Consider the following 20,037-nt stretch of genomic DNA (forward strand, 5'->3'; position numbering starts at 1 on the left):
TTTACATAGTCTATACTCCAATCATATTTGCTGTTCCTCACATACAACACTCCAATCTCTATGCCTTTGCATTGCTGCCCCTGTATCTGGATGCCCTTCCTCCTCTCCTGTGTCTTTTAGAAATCCTGGTTTCTTTCAATTCTAAGCTGAAATCTTACTGCAGAAAGCACTTCCCAGACCCCTCTTTTGCTATTTGCCTTTCCCTTTAAGATGATCTTCAAACTACTCTGAGTATAGCTTGTATATACCTGTTTATGTGTAAACTGAATCATTCATTAAATGGAATCTTCTTGAACTTAGGGACTATTTCTGCCTTTCTATTTATTTATCAATGGTTAGCACAGTGACTGGCATATAGTCAAGTACTTTTTCCATTCATATTTTTGAGAACCCAAGAGGTACAATAATACTCCCCATCTATTTTCTATCATTCTAATTAGCTGAGCAAATAAAATTATTTTAAATCATATAGATCTTCATTAATGTCTTTTATATCACCACTTGAGTGAAAATCTTTATAGAAAATATGCAGATACTTGTTTCAGCCATTCATCTTCTTTGCTTTTTCCAAACCGTAGTGTTTGATTTTTGACACACAGAAGATAATTGTGTTAAAGATATGGGTTTCTATAACAGCAAGAAGCTTGAAAGTACTGAAAACATTGTATAATTTCTCAAATACAATTCAGGCAATTTACTCTTATTCAGTTCTGGAAATCTCATTCAAAGGTCCAAGATGTTCATGTAGATAAATTAATTTATTGGACTGAAAATCCACTTGCACATCATAATCTCTGCAATGTGTTTTTCATCCACTTAGTTTTTCTAATGTAAATTATCAGATGGATCTCTTTTTCAATACTGTGTATTTCATGCTTGCTAAATTCAGTCAGTATATAAAATTTGGAAATAGGTACATTTTGGTGAAACTTGCCAACAATAATACACCATTATTTCAACTGGATCCTGTGCAGGACTGCTTCCATGACACTGGAGATGTCCTAACACCTCACTTGATATCAATATTTATCAAAACATTGAAATACAATTTTATCTATAGTTTTGTCTGTCATAAAGTTTTTTTTAAAGAAGTTAATGTTCATGTGAGAAGCATTGTGCCCAAGGAAAGTCTTAGTGAGTGCATTTTACTTTAACAAGTTCCATACCTCATTACAAATTGTTGTAATAAACATATCAGGATTTTACATTCTTTAAATGCTTTAGTCAGTTTTCTGGTTATAAATGTAATCTATTGTAGAAACTTTCTTGGGAAAATATACTTGTTCCCCTCCCAATTTTTAAATTGAGAATATGTTAAATTAAATGTCATGTGGAACATTTTCAAAGATGTTATAGAAAGCATAATCAATAATATAATTATTTGTTATCTTTTTCAGTCCTTTGGCTATGTTTGAGATATTAGAAGACTCAATCCTTAAAACTTTTCAAACGAATGCTTCACTTGCTTATGTGCACTTGCCACTTCTCAACATAGTACATACTTTGGGTAGAGTCCAAATGTGGTGGTTCCACTATTGTTGCCAATGAAAATAAATCACATAAAAATGCTGGCAGACATATTTTATCAGACGCCAGTTTGCTGCCTTCTTCTATTTGCATCTATGAGCATTTGGGGAATAATTTTATTTAGTTGGATCTCAAACTAATCTCTCCTTAGGCTTCTCTCATCTATTTTTGAGGAAATTTTGTTTTTATTACAAGAAGAATAGGTGTATAAATGTATATCATAGAATTTGAGAATTGGAAGACACCTCCGAAGCCATATTTTCCAAAACATACACAAAAAGGAAACCCCACTATAAAACCAAAACTATGGTCATCCAGCCTTTGCCTGAAGACTTCCAAGAAAGAAGGAATGCAATCACTTAAAATAGCCCATTACATTTTGAGTCCATTCTAATTATTAGGAAATTTTTCCTGGCATCAAATTTAGATTTGCTTCTTTGTAACTCTCACTCATTTTTTACTGATTGTGCCCTCTGCTGTCAAACAGAACATGTCTAATCCCTTTTCCACATCTTCACATGCTTCAGGAAAACTATTCTGTCCCTCTAGAGTCTTCTTTTCTCCAGGTTAAACATCTCCAGATCTGCACTAGTCCTCTCAACCTATTTTCATAGGATATAGACTCAAGTCCCTTTGTCTTGGCTTCTCTCCACTAGAACACTCTGTATCTAATCAATTTCCTTCTTAAATTGTGGCCACCAGATCCAAACAAAATACTCCAGATGATGCCTGAAAGTGGTACTATCATCCCCTATTTCTGGAAACTATACTTTACTTAATACAACTCAATCAATACCACATTCACTTTTTTGGCTGTCACATCCCACTGGTAGCCCATATTGAGTTTGCAGTCTAGGCTAACTCCCCAAACTTTTTCAGACAAAATGCTTTGCCATCTTATAATCATGAAGTTTATTTTTTTTCTCCAAATGTAAACTTTTAAATTGATTCTTATTGAATGTTATCTTATTAGTTCCAATCCACTGCTCCAATCTGTCATAATGAATGAAATTAAATTAAGTGAATGAATAAAAAGGCAATCATGAAGTCCATACAATGTGCCAAGCATTGTGCTAAGTACTGGGACTACAAATACAAAAGCAAAAAGAGTCCCTGTCCCTAAGGAATTATATAGGGGGTGACAACACATATAAAGGAGTGGTGCCAAGGAAAAGGCACTTTGGTCAGGAATTTTAGAGGGATTATGAGTTGACTTAGAGTGGAATACACTGACATGCTGCTCCTAGAAACAACGACAGTTGATTTAATCATGGTCGTAGAATTACTGGGGTGGGGAGATGAAGATACACATACAGGCTGTAAGGGTGCTCTTAAGGTTATGGATAATATTGGTTGGTCAACAACTCCTTGTGAGCCACTTTCGTTTTATCATCAGTACAATGACCATTCTCCTATAATATTTGAACACAGAAGAAATGCTACAGAATTTTATATATGACATGTATATGTGCATATCATATAAGCATAGACTTGTGGTTTTACATGTATGTGTACACATACAGAGACAGGGACATATAGTTAGAGCTGGAAGGGGTCTTAAAGGTCATATTGTTCAGCAGCTTCATTTTTTTTCACAATAGGTAAGAGGCCCAGATGAATTAAGGGATATTTCCAAGGTTACATATATGAGAGAGATGGCACTCAAATTCATTTCTCTTTCCATTGCACCATGCTATTTCTCCCTGGAGTCTTGTCCTCAAAGAAGTAGCTGTAGGCATTCATCCTTCCTCCATACTCTAATCTTGAGACTTGGTTAGTTGAGAGAGGAGAAAAACTCTGAATCCTACCTGACATGCTCTAGTGCCCTACTTTCATTGAGTGGCTTTATAGAATTTTACTGAAATCCTCAGCATCTAAAAAGCATTATAGTTACTACTGTACACGTATTTAAATGTGTGTGTATGTGTATGTGTATAGAAGGAGAGGGGAGAAGAGTGTGAGAGGAGAAAGAGAGAGGGGGAAAGAAAGGAAGAGAGACAGAGTGAGAGAGAGGGAGATTAAAAGAATCTTGACATGCAAGAGTGTATTGAGAAAAAATTATATTTTCTGAAATTTAACAAGTGTGAAGAATAAGGTACTCTAATCAAATAATGAAAAGTTTACAAAATTATGTAGAAACATGAAAATTTTTAAAGATAAAAACACAAAATGTGCTTCACACTAAAAGCATATTGAATATAATCTTTCTCATAGTTTTTGAGTACTAGTTGTCTACTTATGTGGCATGTGATTGCTAATAAAATTTCTAATAGTGAAATATCAAATATTGAGACGTATTAAAATATGATCTATCTGGATTTTATCTTTGGAAAACAGAATAAATATTAATATAGATTAACATGTTTTCTTTCTAAAATCTACATGAAATTCCTAAAAATAGAGAAAGTTTTCCTTGCTTCATTCCTAGCTGATATCTGGACAACTCTCATAGGGAATTTAGTCTTTTTTTTTTAAACAAAATTGCATGTTTTTCTAGGTAGAGGAAGAAACAAGTAATAGTTGGAACCTATGGAAATTCTTTTTTTTTTTGCTTTATTTTTTTTTGGAAGGGGGAAGGCAGGGCAATTGGGGTTAAGTGGCTTGCCCAAGGTCACACAGCTACTAAGTATTAGTCTGAAGTCGGATTTGAACTCAGATTCTCCTGATTGCAGGGCCAGTGCTCTATTCACTGTGCCACTTAGCCACCCCCAGAAGTCCTTTTAAGTGGGTAGGAATCACTTATCAATTTACTGTGTGCACCTCATACAATCCTAATGGTGTGTCTTTAAGAGTAGAATAAAGTTTTAAATTACTGCCTAATTTTCAATGCAATATTTTTCTACAATAGGGTCCTTGTAAAGACAATCAATGACAACATTTCTTTCATAAAACAATCATAAGGTTTAAAATCAAAATATTATGGGACCAGTGAGGTCTCTCTTTCCCCAGCATCTCCAGTCCATTACAGACATTAAGAAGAAATTAGAATGAAGCTATCCCCATTAAACCTCTTTCAGCTCTCATATTCCTTATCTATAAAGGGAGGAGGTTGAATACAACCTAAGGTTCCTTTCTTACTCTAAAATTATATTATGATGAATATCATTTTATTATATCAATTCAGAGTTGGTGGGGATCTTAGAGGTCATGCCTCAGTTTCCTCATCTATCAAATAGGGGGAAAAAACATCTATCTCATGGTGGTGTTGCAAAGATGAAATGAAACCATATACATAAAGCAGCTAATAAACCTTAAAGGAGTACACACATCTTTACTATTATCATTAATGATAAAAACATTCCATATGATATCCCTGAGAAGTGATCATCTAGACTTCCATGGATATACCCAGTAACAGGAAGCTAATCAACATCTAAGAAAACCACTCCCGAGATTTGTTAATATCTACTACTTCTTATACTGTGCTGAAATCTGTCTCTCTAATTTCTTTCCCATAATTCCTTGTTCTAAACTCTGGAACCAGAACTGTTTTTCAGTCCTTGAAGATCTGTCAATCCCTTTAAATATTTGAAGATAGCTATAAAATCTCTCATTAAACACATTCCAGCTCACCAATGTCCCATTTAAAATTTGGTTCTAAGACTGAACATCATAATCAAAGATGGTCTGTGTAGCACAGAGGATAATCAGACTTATAAAAGTAATAATAGCAAGTATGTATATAGTACTTTAAAAATGGCAGCATCTTCTACATGCATTATTTCATTTGGTCTTCACATTTTCCCTGTGAGATTGCTAGGTATACAGTACATAGAGTTCTGAACCTAGAGTCAGAAGGATCTGAATTCCAATTTAGTCAGATACTTATTAACTTCTTAATTAAGTCACTTAACTTCTATCTGTCTCACTTTCAGGGTTGTTGGGGGAAAAAATAAGATATTTGGAAAGCACTTTGCCAACCTTAAAGTGCTCTATAAATGGCTTTAGATATTATTATCCCCACCCTATATAGGTAAGGAAACTGAGTTTCAGATAGAGGTATCCTTATTTATATAATGGTGAATCCTTATCATCTCATTCTGAGTCATGCCCATGGCTATCTATTTAATATGATTTAGAGGTAAACTTTGAGGCCAGCTTTCTCTGGATTCCAAGTATACTGCATTTATTTACCACATTAAGGCATCACTCAGGCATCATATAGTGTGCCTTAGAGACAAGACTTGGAGTCAGGCAGACCTGAGACCAATTTCTGTTTCAGACTCTTACTAGCTATGCAAACTTGGGCAAGTCACTTAATCTTACTGCTGTTGTTCAGTTGAGTTCTACTCTGAGTGATCTGTAGCAGCGAGTACCCTAGGATACCCAGGATGGCTGCTAGTACAGGTTTTTAGATCTTCTAGATTTTCTAAAGGAAAGCAACTTAAAATGGGTTAACATCCTTACTTTAATCAATCAAACATATATCATTTACCTAGTTCAGGGGAAAAAGTCAACACCCTGAACTTCAGAGAATACAAACAGAAGTTACAAGCAGACAGAGAAACAGACCAGCAGACAGAGCTTCCAGCTGTCTGACCATTACATCCATACCTAATTAGTTACCAGACAGGGAAGCACCAACATCTGGGTTTTCAAAGCTGGGGGGGCCTCAATGGCTGCCCAGAGTCTCATCTGGCCAAATCATACAACTCTTCCCAAATTAGCCCCTAAGCAAAACCTCACATCAGGGTATATATAGCCTTCTCCTGGGTCAGAGAATGCTACAACCCTCTTGACCCACTGCCCAATCACAAAGTAAAAAGGTGTGGGCATTCCTGAAAACCAAGCCTCCTTCCACAGGCTCCATGTGACCACATTCAGTCTATTAGGGGGAAGAGCCTATTTTCAAACCAGGGAAGGTTCTCAAGAGTCACCTAAGCCTATCAAAGAGTCAAGGGGCAGGGAAGATATTCAGATTCCCCTTTCCATAACATGATCCCATTTGGAGTTTTCTTGGCAGAGATACTGGAATGGTTTGTCATTTCCTTCTCCAGCTCATTTTATAGTTGAAGAAGCTGAGGCAAACAGAGTCAAGTGACTTGTCCACTGTCAAACTGCTAGTAGGTATCTGAGATCAAATTTTAACTCAGATCTGCCTGATTCTAGTCTTTGTGCTCTATACACTGTGCCACCAAGATACCTTATCTTTCTGTGCCTCAGTTCTTATTCTGTAAAATGGGGATCATAAACCCCCTACCTTCCACGGTTGTTATGACAATCAAATGAAGCAACACATGTAAGGTGATCTACAAATGATATCTGTCATTATTGTTAATCTCCTTGTCTTGGACAATGTGCTTGTTGTAATGCAGCATGAAGGAAGAGGAAGGGAATGAATTTATAAAGCATCTACTATTTGCCAGGTACTACACTAAGTGTTTTACAAACATTAATTATCTCATTTGATCCTCACAACAGCCCTGAGAGGTAGGGATGCTATTATTCCCATCTTACAGTTAGGAAACTGAGGCAGACAACAATGAAATAGTTTGCCCAGGATCACACAGGTAGTATCTGAGACCATATCTGAACTCAGATTTTCCTGACTCCAGGCCTAGCATTCTATCCATTGTTCCACCAGCTACTTCATAAAATCAAATATGTTCTTTCTGGGAGATGCACAGCACTCCAGATTCATACTTAGTACACAGTCAACTAAACCCAAGATGCCTTTTTCCATATAAGTTGCTATTTAGCCAGATTACCCCAGAATGTAGAACTTTCCTTATCAAATCTCATCTTATTAGGTTTCATTCATTGTTCCAACCAGATGCTTCTTAATGCTCATAACTGAGTCCTCAAGCACCCAACATATTAGCGAATTCCCTCAGTTTGGTCATCAGAACTCACCCAAGTCACTTATGTTAAAGTTGATCCAAAAAGGACTGAGGACACATGTGAAACATTACTAGAAATCCTTTCTGAGATGACTCTGTATTCTCTTCCTGTTAATTAACACTCCTTGGGTAAAGTCATTTAACCAGTGACAAATACACGCCACCAAAATCTAATCACCCAGTCCACATATCTCCATCTTGTCCAAAAGAATGTGAAAAGTGATCACACTACTTAATGAAATCCAGATATACTCTGTCCACAATTTATCCTGATTTACCTGTCTAGTAAACCTGTCAACTGAAGCCATGCTTGCTATTAGTGACCATTGTTCCAATTTCTAAGTGTTGACATGCCATCCATTTAATAATTAGTTCTAGAATTTTGTCAAAGATGGATGTCAAGCTCACTGGTCTTTAGTTTCCCAAGACTCCTTTTACTCTACTCACTTTTTAAAAATTACGATAACATCTGGCTACCTCTGGTCTTCTGATATCAATCTTGTCCTACACAGTCTCTAAAAAAAGTTATTGAAAGTGGCTCAAGAATTGCAACTTCAAATTCTTTCATTACTCTGGGGTGTAATATTTTTTAATGGGAGGTATAAATTTATGTAGTGTACCTAAGAATCTCCCTAATTACATCCTCAGCCAATGACAGTTTTGTACTCAATATAAGGAAGATATTATAAAATAGTAGTTTGTCACTAGAAGTATTCAAGCATAGGTGATAAAACATATAATATATAATTTGTAAAGGATATTAGAAGGTACCAGACAAGTTTTAAGAGCACTTCTAATTGGAAGAGTTAGTGATTCTAAAAATCTTTTTGATATATAAGTTTCATAGACCTTTAGGTCTTGCATTGTCACAAATCACCCAATGCCATCCTTCTCTATCATATCTCCTAAATCCCTTCTTACTCTTCTCCATATAACAAGGCTATTAGAACACAAAATCTACTCTGTTTAAATGACCCCTCAAATAACCATTGAAGCCTAGGCAAAATAGAGTGGTAAAGAATAATTTTTGTGTAGGTCTTAAGGTACTTCTTTTGCTTATTTCATTATAGTTGTATAGTCCCTCCCTCATAGAGACACAGAAACATGAGAAGAAATAGTCATTATATGGTAATATATATGTATACACCTATATATACACATATAAATTAAAATTTCATTTGCTAAATGCTCACATTGTTCATCAAAGGACTATGTCCAACATTGAGGAATAAAAAAAGATTAAAAATGTTATACAACCTGTACATGAGAAACTTTCTATTAAGAAGACAGCACATATATGTTTTCAGTATTTTGCTATCACAAAAAGTGATGTTATGACTATTTTGTTATATATAGGACTTTTATTTGGTCTTGGATTTCCTGGTGTATATGCCTAGCAGTAGGATCTCTCATCAAAGTGCATGAATAACTAAATATTTTCACACAGTTCTAAACTGTTTTCCAGAATGACCAAACTAATTCACAATTCTACCAACAATGTATTAATGGGTCTGTCTTTTCAAAGTTCCCCTGCCATTCACTATTTATGTATTTTGTTATCTGCCAATTTGATGGGTATGATTTGAAATCTGAATTAACTTAATTTTTTATTAGTGATTGGGAGTCTGTTTTGATATGGTTGTTTATAATTTGCAAGTTGTACTTTTGAAAACTTATTTGTTTTTATCTATTCTTGGTTATTAATCTCTTGAGAATTAGTTTTTAGTTTCATACATTTCACTTAATTCCATATACATATACCTTGGACATCGGGCTTTAATCAGAGCTATTAATGAAAAAATTTGTTTTATAGTATCTGACTATGATTTTGTCTACAAAAATACTTTTAGTTTTACATGATCTTTTTTCATTTAATTTTTTACTATCACATCTATTCTTTTAGTTAAGAATTTTTCCTTTTTCTATATCTTTAAAAGAGGCAGCCTTTGAGAAACGTGGTTTTTTAATAGATTGGCCCATCTGGAAGCTAGATGAATAGAGTTGGAAGCTGGATTATAGGGGATTAAGGAATAGAGTATGAAGATATAAATGATATAAAGTAGCTTACTCACTATGTACTTTTGTGGAATTTAAAAGTGAAAAGGAAGAGAGATATAGGATGATAGCTTGATGGAATAGAAATATCAAGGGGAAAATTTTAAGGATAGGAGATAGCTGATCATGTTTATAGGCAGCTGAGAGAGAACCCAGGGTTAGACAAAACCTGAAGATGAGAGAGGTACCAGTAAATGAAGCATTTTCCTCAATGAGGTAGGAAGGTAGGGGATCAAGGGCACAAATATGGGGTTAGTTTTAGCATGGAGAAAAATCATCTCACCCTGTGAGAAGGCATGAATGAGAAGAGACCCTAAGAGGATGGAAAGAGGTTTTAAGCTGTGGAGCTAGGGGAACTCAAGATGGACTGCTTCAATTATTTCGATAAAGTTGGAGGTGAAGGATTTTTCTTTCCTGTTTGTATTAGAGATGAATGAAAATATTTGACCTGCAGCAGTGAGGGTACAATTGAGATTATATGATAAGCATTTGTAACAAGTGCAATTTATTTGGTTCTGTGACTACCTCCAGTAGTCTTTAGCAGCTTGGGAACTAGACTGGAGAAAATCCACAGTGTAACACAGGATCAAAGATTATCAAGTTATGAACAGCAAAATAAAAAAAGGTAAAGAAATCAAGGGGAGATGAGAGACCTTGTTGAATTGTGTAAGACAGTGAAGAAAGAAAAATGAGTCCATAAAAGAGATGATAGATTAGCAGAAAATAATAATGATTTTGACGAACAGACCTAAGAGGAATCTTTACTTTTAATTGGAGAGATTGAAAAAGAGAATTTTACATATGAGAGGGGAATTTCAATTTCATAATCTCAGAAATGGAAAGGTTTGGACTGATATGAAGGTCTAACATAATATCATCCCCATGGGTAGTTGAAATAAAGTTGAGAAATCATCACTGGGAACTGATGAGCTTGGAGACCATGATGTTTGAAGGACTGTATATAGGAGCACTGAAATCACTGAGGATTAGATCAACTACTGGAGTGGAAAGGAAGATTGAGAGCAAAGCATGAAACTTTTTGAGAATGAAGGGGGTTTGCCTTATGTACAACCAATATATATACAAGGTCAATATACATGACCATTAGGCATCTCCACCTTAATGTCCTATTAGTTTTCAACAATGATTTGAATAGGATTATATAAATAGATGGAGTAATGGTGGTAGGGAGAGGGAATGAAAGTGACAGTGAAATTTACAATGTCTGCTGATTCCTTCTCCTGGCTGTGAATTTGTGTGTGTCAGTCCGGGTGGGGTAGAGGGATGTAAGGGAGGAGTGTTAGCTCTCCATTTCTGACTCACTCTGTGGCCTGCTTCATTTCCACACTGACTGTCTAGCCCACTATGGGGGACTCCACCCTGAAGTGGAAGAGACTGATGAGTCTCTGTCTAAAACCTTCAAATCATGAGAAGGCCAAGGCATCCTGCTCACTTTCCACTACAAGCTGACTCTGGCATACTGCTGCCTGGTCCCTGAGCCAGTCTTTCCCTTACCCCACTGTCCATCTTCCTTTTGTATTTTGTCTTTCCTTACTTGAATGTAAGCTCTCCGAGAATAAGGGTTCTCTTTCTTGTTTTTGTATTCCCAACACTAATTATAGTGCCTGGGACACAGTAACAAATGCTCATCCATTCATATATCTGCCATCTATCTACTTTGGCAAGGCTTATTAGCACTGTGACCTTAGACGAGTCACTTATCCTCTGTTTACCAAATTTCTTTACCTGTAAAATGATGGTAATAATAGCACCTACTTCCCAGGGTTGTTGTGAAGATCAAATGAGATAATTTTTTTAAAAAGTACTTAACACAGTGCCTGGTACAAAGTAGGTATGCTTGCTAAATTAATAAATGTTTATTTCTCTTCCTTGAATCCTGTAAAATGGGGACAATAACACACTAGGTTGTTGTAAGAAACAAGAAATGTCTGTAAAACACTCAGCACAGTGTTCGGTACATGGTAAGTGCTTAATAAATTCTTTCTTCCATATATACTTCCAGGTGGCTTTATTTAAATTTAATCAATTTTGATTAGATTTAAATATTATATAATATAATAACATATTTTAGAATATCTAATATATCCAAGTATTCTAAATCTAACCTTTCAGATCTCTAAGGCTCTAGTCACTTTCCTCTCCAGTCCATCCTCTACACTAGTGATGTCAAATTCAAATAGAAACAGGGGCCACCAAACCATACATAAGGATCTCTATGGGCCACATATTGACTTTGAAAATCACATCTCTTTCTCTTTTCTCTATCTCTCATATACCTGCCTATATTTGTATAATTATTATTAATATATCAACACATTAAAATTAGAAACTACATTTTAGTCTCCTTTGGTCCAAATTCAGGAGTCTTCTGGGTTCCATGTTTGATACCTTTGCTCCACATAGCTACTGACCTCATACAGTATTTCTAAAGGCCATGTCTGACATCTTACTTGCTCAAGAAACTTTTATAAAATGCAAACTCCTCTTTTTTGGTATTTAAAGACCTTCACAATCTGGCTCCAGTCTATCTTTCCAGGAATGGCTAATGGCCATAGAAGCTTCCTTTTTCTCTCTTATGTTTTGGCTTTGAATTTCAAGCCTCTCTTTTTATTACCTTTACTTTTATGAATTTTTTTATTACCTTTCCCCTAACTGATCCAGGGCTGATCTCATAAGTAGTACTCTCTGGTCCCAATCAGAGATTCTCTCTTTTTTTCCCCAAGAGCTACCAGATCTGTGTCTAAGGATGTCTTCTAATGAATGTCCAGAACCACCTCAGCCTTGTTTCCCTTTTAAAAGTAGATGAATCTCACTTTTGTTCCTTGTGAATAAAGCCAGAACATTTGTATGGTGTCATAGCAAAATGCTGATACCAGCTTTGAAACTTATTTGATCTTTGACCTCAGGCAAGTCACTCTATCTGAAACTCAGTTTCAGACTGGCAAAAAAAAAGGGGGGGGTAAGATAATGCTTTCTATACTTTCTCCTTTCACACTCATAGCTTTAATCATTATTTCTTGGTGACTCTCAAGTCATCTGTTCTCTCATTCACACATTCCTTATTCAGCTGGTGTTTCATAAACCTTAAACTGTAATTTGCTATTATTATTACTGATTCTGAATGAAAAAGGAGTCAAGTCATAGAAAAGATTCTCTTTATTCCATTTTCTTTCTCTTTTCTGACTAGTGATCAAAAGCCTTAAAGAAAATCTTGAAACAATGGAATTGATATTACTGATTCCTTACAGAATAGAATATAAGAAAGAAATCATGATCTGTAGGAACAAGTAAGGGCCGTGGAAAGGATATTTACTAAATCAATTCTTAGAGTCTGCAAAAGAGAGTAAATTGGAAGGACTCTCCAACCTAGGAGACAAAGCAGCTTTTATTTCAAGTAAAATGATAGAGCAGAGGGCACAGTGGATTTGGAATCAGAAGGCTGAAATATACCTTTTGCTGCTTACCACTTGTATGGCCTTGGACAAGTCACAGTTACTCCTCCTCAGCGTTTTCATATGTAAAATGAGAGATTTTGATTAGATAATCTCTTAAGGTTTCTCCCAACCTATAGCTCCTATGATCCATTAGAACAGGATGCCTTTCCTTACTCTATTCTCCTGATTCCCTATGTCCCCATACCTTTTACCCTTGCCCTAGGTCATAGAAACCATTCTCAAAGGCTTGGGGCTGGGAAATCTCTTCTTTCCACTGCCTGGCATGTGGAAGGTGTAAGGAGAGCAGAGTCTCAGACCCTACTGTGGGTGTGGGGGTAATGCTGGAGTCATTTATGGAATCCCAAGTTGGAATTTCAGTCATTTTCCTTTGTGACCTATATCCAAGCAGTTGTCAAGTCCTATCAATTCTATCTAGAACCAAGAATGTTCCAGCTGGAAGCGTCCTCAAAGGTCAAGTTCAACTTCTTCAATTTACAGAAGAGGAAATTAAGACCCAGCAAAACTAAGTAAGTTGCTTAAGGTCACATAGGTAGTTAATTACCAGAGCTAGGAATTGACACTCCAAATCCAACATTTTCTTCACTATGCTCTACTCTTCCATCTTTTATATCCATCTCAGTCTCCCTTCTCACCTAGCTGATAACTACAGATCCCCTTTACTTCCCTACACTATTTAGAATGACTTCTTTATCATCCTGACTGTAATCTCTGACAACTACAACCCATACTTCACAATACTTCTGGGTTAATTTTTCACATGAATAGATACAATTATGTCCCTCTTATTAAGGTTAAACTACTGAACTCCAGTCAGATCGCAGGCTACTCTCCTCCATATTTCTCATATTTCGGTAGAAAATGTTTTTCCCCTCCTTGGACCTCATGTAGAAATTTGGTCTTCTAGTACTCTAACTGACGTCACAGATTTTTGATTCACAAATAATCTCATTTCCTGCTTTGTTGGGGAGATCGGGGTCATTTCTAAGAAGCACCCTCATTCAACACTTTCATGTTTCAAAACCTCTTTACCCACACTCAACTAATCCTGTTTCCCTCCAGTCTTAAGAGGGTGATATTGCCCTTCTCTTTAGAAAGATTAAGTCTCTTTCCCTCTTGCTATCCATTCCTTTGATCTAATTCCTTCAGTATCCTTTGGGAACTTGGATAAATATAGCATTTCTTCTCCCTCTTATGCTCCTCTACTGGTTCATTCCTTTCTGCCTACAAAAATGATCAGGTCTTATTCATCCTATAAAAACCCTTTCCTCGCCAACCTCTCAAGTTGTTGTCTTTTAATGCTCCTCTCTTCTCTGCTAAACTCTTTGGAACAATAGTCTATACTTCCTACCTTCACTTACCACCCAGTCAAAGAATAAATTAGTCTCAGAGATGAAAGGGACTCAGACTCCAACTCATATCTGAACAGAGATGCAACATGACATAGTGGATAGAGTGTTGAACTTGGAATCAGAAAGACTTGAGTTTATATCCTATCACAGACATACTAGCTATGCAACCATGGGCAAGTCACTTAAGGTCTTAAGACTCAATTTCTTCACCTGTAAAAAAATAGATTGTTGGACAAGACAATCAGTTCTAAATACATGAGCCTATGATCCTTGAGAAATATTCCTACAAGTTCTTGAAATTCTTCAGTTATGTGAATCCACTGCTTTATAGACTGCCCATTCCATTTTGGGTTAGCTCAAATTATTAGGGAGCTCCTCTCATTCCTGCTTCTTCTTTGTAACTTCTACTCATTAATCCTATTTCTGTCTTCTAGAGCTAAGCAGAATAATTTTAATGTTTCTTCTTCATAAAAGGACTATCCTTTTATAACTGCCAAACATAATAATGATATATATAACATACACGTTATATAATAACAATGATATAATACAATTTTCCCCCTCACTTTTTATCCTGCCTAATCTTTCTGTAATGTTTTTCATTGGCAATCACCTCACCCCTCTTGACATTCTCTCCATCCTTGGCTTTCAGTGTATTTCTATCTCCTTGTTCTCTTTAGCTCATCTCTCAAATCTCTAACATACACATGTTTGAAATACAGTAATGGGACACAATATGTTTTATTATGATGCCTGTCTAGGCAATATTTTTGGTAATTTTTAAGGTACAAATTTGTTGCATGCTCAGTCAAAAAGTACTTTATTTTTATCCATTAAACAAAATAAATTAAAACTACTAAATTAATTTTAAATTTAACAATTAAACCTTACTTTGTAATATATAAATTTTATAAGTAAAACACAAAACTGCTTTTTAAATATTAAGGTATGCCTGAGCACAACCAGTATTTTTGTGGCTATGGTCATTAAATATTAGCCTCTCTGAATCTTTGTCCTTAGCCTTCCCTTCTCTCTATAAACTCACAATCAGAACTTCAATTATCCCCTCTGTTAAGATTATATTCAAATCTATATCTCTAGTCTCCATTTCACTCTACATTGCAGTCCCACATTGGCAAGTACCTATTAGACATGTCTACTTGGATGTCTTTTTGGTGAGTTAATCTGTCTTTGCTGTATTCAATAAACATCTCTACACTGATGACTTTCAAATTTCTGTATTTACTTTTGTTTTCTCTTTAAGCAATTGGGATTAAGTAACTTGCTCAAAGTTACACGGCCAGTTATTTCTGGGTGTGGTGCTGATTGTCAGAGCCTGGGATTCGATCTCCAGGTCATCCCAACACTGGAGCCAGTGCTCTTACTTGCTGAGCCACCTGGCTGTCCCTAAGCAATTGGGGTTAAGTAACTTGCTCAAGGTTACACAGCTAGGTGTTTCTGGGTGGGTGCTAAGTGTCTGAGCCCGGGATTCGATCTCCAGGTCATCCTGACACTGGAGCCAGTGCTCTTACTCGCTGTGCTACCTGGCCACCCCTTTGTATTTACTTCTAATTTTGACTCTCATCTCTCCATCACTCTTTGCATCCAATCAATTGTCAAATACTGCCAATTCTGTCTCCACAATCTCGCTCATATTTGCTCTCATTTATCCACTCAAACAACTGCTACTTCAATTAAGGGCAGATATGATACGGACTGTTGGAATAACATTCAAAATGGTCTCTTTGCCTCTGTTCTCTCTTCCCTATGTAGTATTTTTTTTTGATGCAATTGTCCAAATAGTCCTTCTAAGACACTGATATAATGTTATCATTTCCTTGCTCAAAAACCCTTAGGTACTCCTTATTGTTGATATGGTAAAATACCAGCTATTCTTTGACTTCATCCTAACTTCATGAATTTTGCAGGCCATCCATCTACCATGTATGGAATCATCACTCACTACCATTTAAAAACTCTCTTCCTTTCTGTTTCAGATCAAGTGCACATCTTCTTGAAGTGTACTCTGATACACTTCCACTCACTCCCAATTAAGTGGGACTCCTTCCCTCTTCAAATTCTCCTGGCACCTTACCTGAGTCTCTCCTTTATTCCAATCATGTACTATCATGGATCATATGTATCTGTCTACATTATAACCTGAGTGCTGGTAAATGTTTAACAACTGAACTCTTTGGGGAAAAAAAAAATTCTTCCACACATTTTTAAGTTTAATCTGAATCTTAAACATTTTCTCAAGTCTAGTCAATCAATAAAACAACAAATCAAGTCTTGCTTTGTAGCAAAGACTGACTTTCAAGGTGTCAATGCTCATAATGAAAATTTAACAATCAGCTCCTGCAAGCTGGTTATATAGCTCACTCCATCAGACACCTGATTATAACTTTTCCCCAGACCCACGGAAGAAAAAGAGAAGAGATTTTAGTTGGTAAAAGTTACAAATATCAATGACAACTATTTTGTGTTCCTTTGATTTTTTACCTTTTCTCTCTTTTTCCTGCTCTCTTATATGAACTATAATTTTTGCCAGAGAGGTATTTTAGAGATGAGCAAACCGAGGCATAGAAAATTAATTTTGTTTGCCTGGAACACAGCTGAGATTCCATCCAAGACCTTCTGACTCCAATTCTAGCACTCTGTTCTCTATCCCACTTTAATACTAATGGTACACCAAACTCAATTATTTGGAACTCAAAGCATAATTTCCAATTAAAACATTATTAATGGTGATTTTGATTTCTGGCTGTTTCACAGAAATCTCCTTTACCCAAAATGTAGCTGAAATATTATTCTGGACCATAACCACCCTATGTTTCCATGGAAATTCAATCAAGCATATCCTATATGAAGAACATTCTCCTAAGTTCAAGTAGTGGTAAGAAGATATAACATGGTCTCTGCCCACATGGTGCTTACAAATAACAGGATTCTATTAAGTAAACATTTATTAAGTACCTAATATGTGCAAAGCACACAGTTAGGCTCTAGTTATAGATAGATAACAAAGAACACACACCCTGCACAATGGAGTCTACAATTTGTTATGTTTTTTTTTTTTCTCCCCTGCTTGGAATACACTCCCTTCTTCCTTTTTAAAATCATTAGCTTCAAGTCTCCACTCATCTCATGTATTATCATCTACAGGAAACTTTTAATGATTCTCTTAGTTGTTTCCATCTTCTTCAAATCATCCTGAGTGTGCATATGTGTGTTACACACACACACACACACACACACACACACACACACACACAATTGTTTGCATATACTATCTCCAAAGAATAATGCAAACTTCTTATGGGTGGGGAATATTTTTTCATGTTGTCTTTATATTTCCAGAGCTTAGTCTCCTTGAATGACTTTGGGACTAGAATATTCAAAGTAAATTCCAATCTCTAGCTTGAATGTTTAAATAGGATTCTAAAAAGGCATGGTGATACTTTGGAAAGACTACTATTACACTTTTCTGAAATTTCTACATACCATCATTCAAAATGACTATCAGTCAAAAACCAGACTTGCTCAGGGGTATTTTATTATAAAGAAAATGTATACTTCATTTACATTAAAATGACATTAGGAGCATATAAAATATACACAAAGTGGAAAACTTCTTATTTCTAGAATTTCTATTGATTCAGTTAGCTAGATTTAGTAAGGAAAAGATATAAACAACTTTATAAACTTTAGATTTTAAAATGGGGATACAGTGGAATATCCTTGGGAGTAAAAAAAGTCAGTGGTTAGCCATATCAAGAATCCACAAAACTCCAGACACAGCACTACATCAAATCTAGTATCATTTCTAGTACCACAACAAAGAAGAAAGGAGTAGATTTATCTCAGAACTTTACAGAAAATAACTGGGAGATTTCCAGAAAAAAATCAATGTCTCTTAAATGATAATGAAATAAGGATAATTTTGAGAATTTTTATTTCCTTTTCTGAAACATTTCTTACACTTAAATATTCTAAAGCAGCAGTTCAACACTATTGCTTACACACATGACAAGTTCTGAATCATTTTAGGCATTAGCAACATCACAAAAATGTTGAAAGGGTAGAAGGGATCACCAAAAAAATAATAAGCATCCAAAATGGAAGATGGAATGGCATCTTTAAACAGGTAGATAAGTATTAACTGGATGATGTAACCTTGAGGTGAAATTTCTACCTACCTAGAGGAGTCTGTCCTGTACCTTGTGTGATAGGAATGAAGTCACAAATTTTCAGGTGACAAGTAGGAAAGACATGTTGGATGACAAAATTGAAATAAGGGAAAAAAACTGAGCAGTATAGAACTATGGGTCAAAGTAAACAAGAGGAAGATGCATAAAAAGAAATGCATAGTTTTTGACTTAGATTTTTTTAAATTTTAAATTAATTTTTTTTATTGACTTGGATTTTAAAAAAGAAATTTTACAAGTATAGGATGGGGAAAGATGTATAGGAAATGCATCCTTTATATAATTAATCATCTAGTTAATAATTCATTCAACAAATATACTTCTACCACATGGCAAAGTCTTTGTAAAAACATTTGTGGGATTTAGTGGGATCAGTAAGAGTCAATACTGTGACAAGCCAAAAAAGCTAATGAGATAAACACTTACACTAATTATATGCATTCAGATGAAGATAAAATCATTTCTCAATTTATGATGGATTAGAGAAGTTATTTAAGGATTATAGGAAATGGAGATAACTAAATGAAACAAAACTTATTAAGTAAGGTTTTATCTTCATTCTTTGTCTGATAAAATACTTTTCCTTCATATAGAGGGCAGCAAAAAGAGAGAAAAGGTAAAAAGGTAAAGGGACACAAAATAGTTGAGTCACTAATTATTATAACTTTTGAAACATATCATGGATCAGACAGTAGTAAAGCATCTTTTATACTAATTCATTCCCCTAACTAGCCAGACAGTAATACATTTATTCAACAATCACTTATTTAGTTTCCACTATGTGCAAAGACCTATTCTAGGTATTGTGGGAGATTTAAAGAAAATTAAGATACGGTTATAATCACCATGAAATCAATGAAAATTGAATGTAGATAATCTACCCATGATTTAGAACCTCAACTATATGATTTTAGAAAATCATTAGATCTATTTTGCCCAAGATGTATCTGAAATATTATTCTGGACCATAACCTACAAAATGTCCTATTTTCAACAGTCATAACATACACACTTCATACCCATTTTCATCTACCCACATGAACTCACAAATAAACACACCATATAAATAATGAACAAATTAGTTCCTAATTCATTAAAAAATATTTGACTAACTTGTGTGTCTTATACTATACAAAAATATAGTAGAAGAAGACATGGTCTCTGTCCTCAAGAAGTTTTTAATCAATCAAAGGAGGCCAGTGTTAATAGAAGGATACCTATTTTACCACAGAACATTATTTCCAGACAATATTCTTTTAAGGAGATGCAGGGTGGGAATAAATGGACTGGGATATAATGCCAGTGCAGAATGAGCACCAAAAGTAACAATAAAGATATCATCAAAGAGACATATGGCCAGAAAAATGAAGTGGGTCAATAGCATATAAGCTACTCGAGGTCAGAGAGTATTGAATTTTTTTTTATCCAGGGTATTTAGTTATATTTGACAGTTAATAAAAGCTTGTTGAATATAACTGATTCAACTGATTGAGAGTGAGGTATTAACAGAAAGGCAGACCCATACAATTCACAAGCATCTGCATAATGTCAAAAGGTCTAGAGCAAATTCCCTAGAATATTG

At 35.3% G+C, this 20,037-nt stretch overlaps 1 protein-coding gene across 3 annotated transcripts in view; it reads right to left on the reverse strand.

The window, feature by feature from the left end:
* The window catches only part of EYA1 (EYA transcriptional coactivator and phosphatase 1), a 345,032-nt gene that overhangs the window by 129,493 nt on the left and 195,502 nt on the right, over positions 1-20,037 (reverse strand). Inside the window, exon 7 of one of the 3 annotated variants that reach the window (XM_069100112.1) lies at positions 6,040-6,051. The exons of the other annotated variants lie outside the window; for them this stretch is intronic. Coding sequence (XP_068956213.1) covers positions 6,040-6,051 — 12 coding nt within the window. The remainder of the gene's footprint in view (positions 1-6,039; positions 6,052-20,037) is intronic. 3 annotated transcript variants of the gene reach the window in all.

This window comes from Petaurus breviceps, unplaced genomic scaffold (assembly GCF_028583685.1).
Source record: "Petaurus breviceps papuanus isolate PSGF00001 unplaced genomic scaffold, PetGlider_PUasm1.0 38, whole genome shotgun sequence".
Taxonomy (NCBI): Eukaryota; Metazoa; Chordata; class Mammalia; order Diprotodontia; family Petauridae; genus Petaurus; species Petaurus breviceps.